This window comes from Scyliorhinus canicula, chromosome 9 (assembly GCF_902713615.1).
Source record: "Scyliorhinus canicula chromosome 9, sScyCan1.1, whole genome shotgun sequence".
Classification (NCBI taxonomy): Eukaryota; Metazoa; Chordata; class Chondrichthyes; order Carcharhiniformes; family Scyliorhinidae; genus Scyliorhinus; species Scyliorhinus canicula.
The window spans coordinates 62,791,996-62,801,415 of NC_052154.1; the positions used below are offsets into that span (position 1 = coordinate 62,791,996).

Genomic DNA, 9,420 nt, shown 5'->3' on the forward strand with positions numbered 1-9,420 from the left:
CCAACACGGGAAGGGGGAGCAAGGGAGTGAGAGGTCCTCGAGGGAATCCTCTCACAGTTAAACGCCTCCAAATAGCAAACCCAGAAGGTTAGAGAGTGATTCCGCGGAATCCGCCAATGGAAAACACCCAACTGCTTCCAATCAATCCTGGGTACATCTGCACTCCAGGCTGTTACACATACAAACCACCGACCCCCCCCCCCCCCCCCCCCCCTCCCCCCCCCTCCCCCCCCCTCACCCACCCAACCTTCCTCCCCAACAGACTATTCGCATCCGTCCTTGTACTTCTGATGAAGATCCATGACGTCATCGCGGCAGATGCGGACCCAGCCACTCTCTTTGACGTGGTAGAGGCTGACTATTCCGTCAGAGTATGCATCACGGTAAATGGCCTGCTTGGCCAGCACGTAGGCTTCCTTGGGGCTTATGTCACGTCGATAACCCCGATCCAGCACACCATATGCGTAGACTGACCCCGAGCCCACTGAGAAGACCTGACCCGAAACCCGATTGCCCTCGCTGTCGACGTAATAGAGGCCTGGACCACGCTTGTCCCAGCCACAAATCATGGTGCCCATGGACAGGCCCATGCCCTTATACTGGTAGACCATGTTGGCCAGCAGCTTGGAGGCAGCAGCCACAGAGATCCTCTCCTTGTTCCTCAGCTCGTAGATGCGGCACTGGCGAGCCAGGAGCCTCTCCCAGAAGCTGCAGTCCGCCGCGCCGCCAGCCATCGTGCCCAGGAGGTAGGGGTTGATCTCGATCACCTTCTTCACCGTCTGGGATGCCACATAGGAACCGGCAGTCGCACGGGAGTCCACTGCCACAATCACTCCGTGGTCAAACCGGAATCCCAGGGTGGTTGTCCCGTGGAGGATCTCGATCCTCTCCCCGCCCTCGACCTCCCACTCCCCCGGGGGGAGGAGGAAATCGAGCCCGGAGCCGAGGCCGAGGCCCAGTCCCGGCTGCAGCCTGGAACTCAACCCGAGCTGGGAACAACTCAGCACGTCCGCCAGCGCCACCTTAGAACGGAAACCAACAACAGAATAAATGAACAATAAGAAAATTAATTTAAACACTATCCCCCTAAACCCCCCCCCCTTTCCCCCCCTTCCCCCCCCCCCCCCCGGGTGCTGTTGCTGACCTAGTACCTTATCGTTGAGCCAGAAAGTCGAGGAAAGGCTGCCACCTCCTAAAGAACCCTTGTACTGACCCCCTCAGGGCGAACTTGACCCTCTCCAACTTAATGAATCCCGCCATGTCATTAATCCAGGTCTCCACACTCGGAGGTCTCGCATCGTTCCACTGCAGCAAGATCCTCCGCCGGGCTACTAGGGACGCAAAGGCCAAGACATCGGCCTCTTTCGCCTCCTGCACTCCCGGCTCCACCCCAACCCCAAATATCGCGAGTCCCCAACCCCAAATATCGCGAGTCCCCAGCCTGGCTTGACCCTGGATCCCACCACCCTCGACACCGTCCCCGCCACCCCCTTCCAGAACTCCTCCAGTGCCGGGCATGCCCAGACATATGGGCATGGTTCGCTGGGCTCCCCGAACACCTGACGCACCTGTCTTCACCCCCAAAGAACCTACTCATCCTAGATCCGGACATGTGGGCCCGGTGCAGCACCTTGAACTGGATGAGACTAAGCCTCGCACATGAAGAGGAGGAGTTCACCCTCTCCAGGGCGTCCGCCCATGTCCCCTCCTCAATCTGCTCCCCCAGTTCCACCTACCACTTAGCCTTCAGCTCCTCTACCGACGCCTCCCCCACCTCCTGCATTGCCTGGTAGATGTCAGACACCTTCCCATCCCTGACCCACACCCCCAAAAGCACCCTATCCCTTACCCCCCGCGGGGGCAGCAAAGGGAACCCCTCCACCTGTCGCCTAGCAAACGCCTTGACCTGAAGGTACCTGAACATATTCCCCGGGGGGAGCTCAAACTTCTCCTCCAGTTCACCAAGGCTCGCGAACCTCCCGTCAATAAACAGGTCTCCCAACTTCCTAATGCCCGCCCTGTGCCACCCCAGGAACCCGCCATCCATGTTCCCTGGGACAAACCGGTGGTTCCCCCGCAGCGGGGCCTCCACCGAGCCCCCCACTTCCCCCCTGTGTCGCCTCCACTGCCCCTAAATTTTGAGGGTGGCCGCCACCACCGGGCTCGTGGTGTACCTCGTTGGAGGGAGCGGCAACGGCGCCGTTACCAGTGCCTTCAGGCTCATGCCTCCGCAGGATGCCATCTCCATCCTTTTCTATGCTGCCCCCTCCCCCTCCATTACCCACTTGCGTACCATCGAGACATTAGCCGCCCAGTAGTACCCAGAGAAGTTGGGCAGCGCCAGCCCCCCTCTATCCCTGCCCCGCTCCAAAAAGACACTCCTTACCCTCGGAGTCCCGTGCGCCCAAACAAATCCCAGAATGCTGATGTTCACCCTCCTAAAAAAGGCCCTCGGAACGAAAATGGGGAGGCACTGAAACAAAAACAAAAACCTTGGGAGCACCGTCATTTTAACGGACTGTACTCTACCCGCCAATGACAACGGCAGCATGTCCCACCTTTTAAATTCCTCCTCCATCTGCTCCACCAACCTAGTAAAATTAAGCTTGTGCAGAGTCCCCCAGCTCCTAGCCACCTGAACCCCCAGGTACCTAAAACTCCTCACTGCCCTCTTTAGCGGGAGCCTACCAATCCCCTCCTCCTGATCTCCCGGGTGTATGACAAACAGCTCACTCTTGCCCAGGTTCAATTTATATCCCGAGAAACTCCCAAACTCAGCAAGAATCTCCATCACCTCCGGCATTCCCCCCACCGGGTCAGCTACATACAGCAGCAAGTCATCTGCATACAGCGACACTCGGTGCTCTTCCCCACCTCGCACCAAACCCCTCCACCTCCTCGACTCCCTGAGAGCCATGGCAAGAGGCTCTATTGCCAGCGCAAAAAGCAAGGGGGACAGGGGGCACCCCTGACTCGTCCCACGGTGGAGCCTGAAGTACTCGGACCTCCTCCCATTTGTAGCTACACTCGCCATCGGGGCCTCGTACAGCAACCTCACATATTTAATAAACCCCACCCCAAACCCGAACCTCTCCAACACCTCCCACAAGTACCCCCACTCAATCCTGTCAAATACTTCTCCGCATCCAATGCCACCACAATCTCCGCCTCTCCATCTGCTGCCGGCCTCATTATCACATTTAGCAGCTTTCGCACGTTAGTGTTCAGCTGCCTCCCCTTCACAAAACCCGTCTGATCTTCATGTATCACCCCCCGGCACCCAGTCCTCTATTCTAGTGGCCAAGATCTTCGCTAGCAACTTGGCGTCTACATTCAGCAGTGAAATCGGCCTATATGAACCGCACTGCAAGGGGTTCTTATCACGCTTCAGGATCAGGGAGATTAGTGCCCGAGACATCGTCGGGGGCAGAACACCCCCCTCCCATGCCTCGTTAAAGGTCCTGACCAACAGGGGGCCCAACAGGTCCGCATATTTCTTAGAAAATTCAACCGGGAACCCATCCGGTCCCGGCGCCTTCCCCGACTGCATGTGGCCAATCCCACTGACCAGCTCCTCCAACTCGATTGGCGCCCCCAGTCCCTCCACCTGCTCCTCCTGCACCCTTGGAAATCGGAGCCTGTCCAAAAAATTCTCCATTCCCCCTCCCACCGCCGGCGGCTCCGACCGGTACAGTTCCCTATAGAAGTCCCTAAAGACCTCATTGACCTCTGCCCCCTGCCGCACCACATTCCCATCTCTATCCTTCACTCCACCAATCTCTCTAGCCACGTCCCGCTTACGCAGCTGGTGCGCCAGCATCCTGCTCGCCTTCTCTCCATACTCATAGACCGCTCCCTGCGCCTTCCTCCACTGTGTCTCCGCCTTTCTGGTGGTCAATAAATCAAACTTGGCCGGCAGGCTACGCCGTTCCCCCAACAATACCTCCTCCAGGGCCTCCGCTTATCTCCTATCCACACTCAACAGGTCCTCCACCAGTCTCTCCCTCTCCCTCCTCTCCCCCCTCTCCCTGTGGGCTCGGATGGAGATCAGCTCCCCCCAATCACTGCCTTCAGAGCCTCCCACACCATCCCCACCTGGACCTCCCCAGTATCATTGACCTCGAGGTACCTCTCGATACATCCCCGAACCCTCCTACACACCTCATCAGCCAACAACCCCACGTCCAGATGCCAAAGCGGACGCTGGTCCCGCGCCTCCCCCATCTCCAGATCCACCCAATGCGGAGCATGGTCCGAAATCGCGATAGCTGAATATTCGGCCTCCTCCACCCTCGGGACCAGTCCCCTACTCAGAACAAAGAAATCAGTGCGGGAATAAACCCTGTGCACATGGGAGAAAAAAAGAGTACTCCCGAGCCCTCGGCCTCCCGAACCTCCAGGGATCCACTCCTCCCATCTGGTCCATAAACCCCCTCAATCCTTGTTGATTTCTCAATGTCAATAATCAAGCATTCTTTTTTTGAAACAAGGATCTCATTCCACTTGCAAACCTTTACAAGCACTCATCCTTAAGCAACTCAAGGTTAGAGCTGCCTCACATGTTGGCCAACGGCCAGGAGGATGGGTAAGCTTACTGCAAAGCTCTCCACAACAGTTGTTAATGTTGATCTATGATTAATTGACAGAACGCGTGAATTGACTGGAGTTGACTGTTGCTCCCTACGCCTCACTCAATCCTGTGATAGGATATTTCATTTGGTATGTTTGTTCTATCCAGATGAGCCTAATTAAAAGTCAATACAACTCATCTATATGAGGCAGGGGAGCTCTTGTGGCAGGCAGTGCTGGGACCTAAATCCATGAAATTCCTTAATAATAATCTTTATTAGTGTCACAAGTAGGCTTATATTAACACTGCAGTGAAGTTACTGTGAAAAATATACTGCAAAAATAAACTGTGCAGATAAAATTAAAATTTGAATAATCCACTTCCATCGCCAGTGACACACAGTGGCAGCAGTGTGCACCATTTACAAGATGCACTGCAGTAATTCACCAAGCTTCCTTCAATAATAATAATAATATTTATTATTGTCACAAGTAGGCTTACATTAACGCTGCAATGAAGTTACTGTGAAAATCCCCAAGTCGCCCCACTCAGGCGCCTGTTCGAGGGAGAATTCAGAACGTCCAGTTCACCTAACAAGCATGTCTTTCGGGACTTTTGGGAGGACACCGGAGCACCCGGAGGAAACCCACGCAGACACAGGGAGACCGTGCAGGCTCCACACAGACAGTGGCCGAAGCTGGAATCGAACCTGGGGCCCTGCTGCTGTGAAGCACCAGTGTTAGCCATTGTGTTACCATGCCATCCACAGCACCTTCCAAACCACTACCTTTGCCACTTAGGAGGGTAGAAGATGCATGGGAATAACACCAGGTTACCCTCCAAGCCACATAGGATCCTGACATTGTCACTGTGTCAAAATCCTGGAACTTCCTTCCTTCACAGTACGCTGGGCGCACCGGCGCCAGGTGAACTGCAGTGGTTCAAGAGGGCATCGTCGCAAGGACAAGAAGGGATGGGCAACAAATGCGGGACACTGAAGGGCCTCAATAGTCTCAAGGGTGGCAGGGTTCACCATTGCCTCCCTGTAAAATGTAAGTCAGGTTTGGGGCGGGCAGGTGGGTAGAGGTGAGCAGGCCACCAGCTAGTTTTATGAGTCCCCCACAAACTCCCCCTCCTTCAAAACTGCTGGCAGGGGAGATGAAAATCCAGCCCCATGTGTTTATATTGCGGTGGAAACACTGCTCCTTGTGGCTAAACGTTCTTACCACTTTCTGGGTAAAGACGTTTCTGCCAAATCCTCTATTCGGTTCATTGATGGAGATCTTACATTTATGGCCCCGAGTTTTTGTCTGCCCCAAGATTTGGAAACACCTTTTCTACGTTTACCCTACCGCTGGAAAGAACCTTAGTTAGGCCACACTTCGAATATAGTGTTCAATTCTGGTCGCTACAATACCAGAAGGATGTGGAGGCTTTGGAGAGGGTGCAGAGGAGGTATACCAGGATGTTGCCTGGTATGGAGGGCATTAGCTATGAGGAGAGGTTGGATAAATTTGGTTTGTTCTCCCTGGAATGACGGAGGTTGACAGGCAACCTGATAGAAGTCTACAAGATTATGTGGGACATGGGTAGAATGGATAGTTTGAAGCTTTTTCCCAGGGTGGACGAGTCAATTACTAGGGCTATCGGTTTAAGGTGTGAAGGGCAAAGTTTAGGGGAGATGTACAAGGGAAGTGTTTTTACACAAAGGGTGATGGGTGCCTGGAAATCGCTGCCGGAGAAGGTGGAGGAAGCAGGTACGATAGTGACTTTTAAGGGGTGTCTTGACAAATACATGACTAGGATGGGATGCAGACCCTGGAAGTGCAGAAAGTTTTAGGTGAAATGGGCGGTGCAGGCTTGGAAGGCCGAAGGACCTGTTCCTGTGCTGAACCTTTCTTTGGTCTTTATTCAAACCAGTTCAGAACTTTGAAGAGATCTATTAGGAGTAAAAAGCCAGGTCTTTCCTTCCAGTTCTGTGAATCTTTTCCAGACCTTTTGCACTTAATCCTTTTTAAAATATGGAGACCGGAACTACTCTTATGTATGGTCGAATCAAGGATTAATGCAAGTCCAACATTAACTCCACTGCCTTTCGGTTTCCTCTCCGGAAATGAATCAAGTGGTTATTTTTTCCGTCTTATAAATGGCTCGATTAAACTGTATTCCTCCTTTTAATGAGTTGGGCATGTAGATAGATCGCTTTGCTCCCGGACCCCATGTTCTCTTATTATCCAAGGAGTATTTTGCCTCCTAGTTCTGACAGTACACCTCATGCTAGTTTATATTCAAATTCATTCATTAAAAAGACTTTCTGTATTCTGAGCTGAGCTGGTTGGAAATTGTTACAAGATAACTTTAAAAAGGTTAGAGGGGATGCTCTTGGGCAGCTGAAACCTTTCCAGTTCAAGGTGCAAAATCAAAATACTAATTACATAAGAGCATAAGAACTAGGAGCAGGAGTAGGTCATCTGGCCCCTCGAGTCTGCTCCGCCATTCAATGAGATCATGGCTCATCTTTTGTGGACTCAGCTCAATTTTCCGACCCGAATACCATAACCCTTAATCCCTTTATTCTTCAAAAAATGATCTATCTTTATCTTACAAACATTTAATGAAGGAGCCTCAACTGCTTCACTGGGCAAGGAATTCCATAGATTCACAACCCTTGGGTGAAGAAGTTCCTCCTAAACTTAGTCCTAAATCTACTCCCCCTTATTTTGAGGCTATGCCCCCTAGTTCTGCTTTCACCCGCCAGTGGAAACAACCTGCCCGCCTCAATCCTATCTATTCTCTTCATAATTTTATATGTTTCTATAAGATCACCCCGCATCCTTCTAAATTCCAACGAGTACAGTCCCAGTCTACTCAACCTCTCCTCGTAATCCAACCCCTTCAGCTCTGGGATTAACCTAGTGAATCGCCTCTGCACACCCTCCAGGGCCAGTATGTCCTTTCTCAGGTAAGGAGACCAAAACTGAACACAATACTCCAGGTGTGGCCTCACTAACACCTTATACAATTGCAGCATAACCTCCCTAGTCTTAAACTCCATCCCTCTAGCAATGAAGGACAAAACTCCATTGACCTTGTCACGTATTTATTAACAACAAATGTGGGAATGGGTTAGGCAGCATTCTTTTTTGCTTCATTTCATTGGGCTGGTCATGGAAATTCCTTTCGTTACCTGTGTGGTTTGACCCCTGTTCCTGTACTAGCAGCAGCCAAAGGAGTTACTGCCTGTCCCACACTCTGGGTGCAGCGATGGGCGATGTAGCTGTTTGCCAGCACATACCAGTGGCGACCCAGCCTTCACTCTTCCCTTCTATAATTTTCCTTTCCCCGGGGCTGGGGGACATCACGTTCCTGTTCAACAAAGCAGACTGAGAACAGAACACAATGTCTCTTGAAGCTACATCCTGTCCCTGCTCCATGCCACCGAGGATTAGTGTGCCAAAATTCAGCAACCTCTAACAAACAGCCATTTAAACCTAGTTCACTGCAACCTTTTATACACTGATCTAATGCAAGAGTCACATGTCTTAATATGGAGTGAGGCCAACAGTGCGGGTTCAATTCCCATACCGGTTGAGGTTATTCATGAAGGCCCCGCCTTCTCAACCTTGTCCCTCGCCTGAGGTGTGGTGACCCTCAGATTAACTCACTACCAGTCAGCTCTCAAAGGGGAGAGCAGCCTATTTACAACATGTCTTGGTATATACTTAACAGGATATAACACTTTTTAAAAGTATTTAATTGGAAGTGAATATAATTTAGGAACATTCTAAATTGTGTACCCCCCACACCATGTTTGTTGGTTTTACTTGTTCACCTGTTTCAGAGCACAGACTGAAATGGGGCGATCATGCACATCATTTCTCTCATTAAGGTTTCTCTTATGAGTTGCACATTTCTGCCTCACTTTGTCCAATTTTAAGCCACTGGAAAGAATCTGATGATCACATCATAAGAGCATTGGGCTTAGGAACAGGAGTAGGCCATTCAGCCCTTTGTACTGTGGTCTGGCAAGTTCTGCCTCCATGGTTTACACTTTGCCGATGGGTTTGTTTCATAATGCAAAAATTAGGAGATTCCGTTTTGGTGCACCCTTGTCAGCAAAAGGAAACAAATTGTGCCTTTGCTTATATGAACAAGAACATTATTGTCTTTCAAGGTGAAACATCATGCCCTTTCTTTAAAATGCGATTTACATTTTTGTATCAGGAAAGAGAAAGAACTTGTGTTCACAGAATGCCTTTCACATCGTCTGGATGTCTCAAAGTGTCAATGATGCGCTTCTGAAGTCACCGTTGAAATGTGGGAAGCATGGCAGCCATTTTACACACAGCAAGATCCCGCAAACAACAATGTGCAAATTGCCATTTGAGCTGTTTGTATGAACATTCAAAGAAAAAGCTGCTGATACTCAAAAAGTGTGGCAGCAATGTGGAGAGAGACACATAATTAATATTTCAGGCCAGTAATTCTTTGTCCGGAGTGGAAAATGTTACAAATGTAACAGATTGTAAGCAAGCACAGAGTCAAAGCAAGGCAGGAATTATTGTTTGAGGGGGGGTGGTGCTGGTGGTCACAAAACGGAATGTCTGCGATAGATAGGAATTATTAAATAAACAGCATAAGCGTTAGAAACACCTTACAGTCTGAGGAAATGGGAGCAATGTGGTGATCTGAAATTGTTGAACTCTGTTAGGCCGACAAGGCTGCAGATTGCCTAATCCAAACATGAAGCAATGTTCCTTAAGATGAATTGGAATAGTGTAGTAAGCCAAGGAGAGGGAGCTTAGAGTGGGAGGGAAACAGAGAATTAAAATGGTAAGCAACCTGAAACT

General features: G+C 50.8%; 1 protein-coding gene across 1 annotated transcript; it reads right to left on the reverse strand.

Moving 5' to 3' along the window:
- Nucleotides 1-246: 246 nt before the first annotated feature.
- Nucleotides 247-8,004, reverse strand: LOC119970885 (proteasome subunit beta type-5-like). Its single transcript, XM_038805992.1, has 3 exons — nucleotides 7,866-8,004; nucleotides 5,407-5,501; nucleotides 247-1,022 (listed from the first exon to the last, which is right to left on the reverse strand). The coding sequence occupies exons 1-3, from the start codon at nucleotides 8,002-8,004 to the stop codon at nucleotides 264-266; spliced, it is 993 nt and encodes a 330-aa protein (XP_038661920.1). The 3' UTR covers nucleotides 247-263.
- Between the last annotated feature and the right edge of the window lie 1,416 nt (nucleotides 8,005-9,420).

Excerpts from the sequence above, each read along its gene's own strand:
- LOC119970885 (XM_038805992.1), bottom strand. The coding sequence starts at position 8,004 with ATGGAGCAGGGACAGGATGTAGCTTCAAGAGACATTGTGTTCTGTTCT. Across the intron at positions 5,502-7,865 it reads TGAAGGCTGGGTCGCCACTG|TTCACCTGGCGCCGGTGCGC; the intron begins GTATGTGCTGGC and ends GAACCACTGCAG. Across the intron at positions 1,023-5,406 it reads GATCCTATGTGGCTTGGAGG|GTGGCGCTGGCGGACGTGCT; the intron begins GTAACCTGGTGT and ends TTCCGTTCTAAG.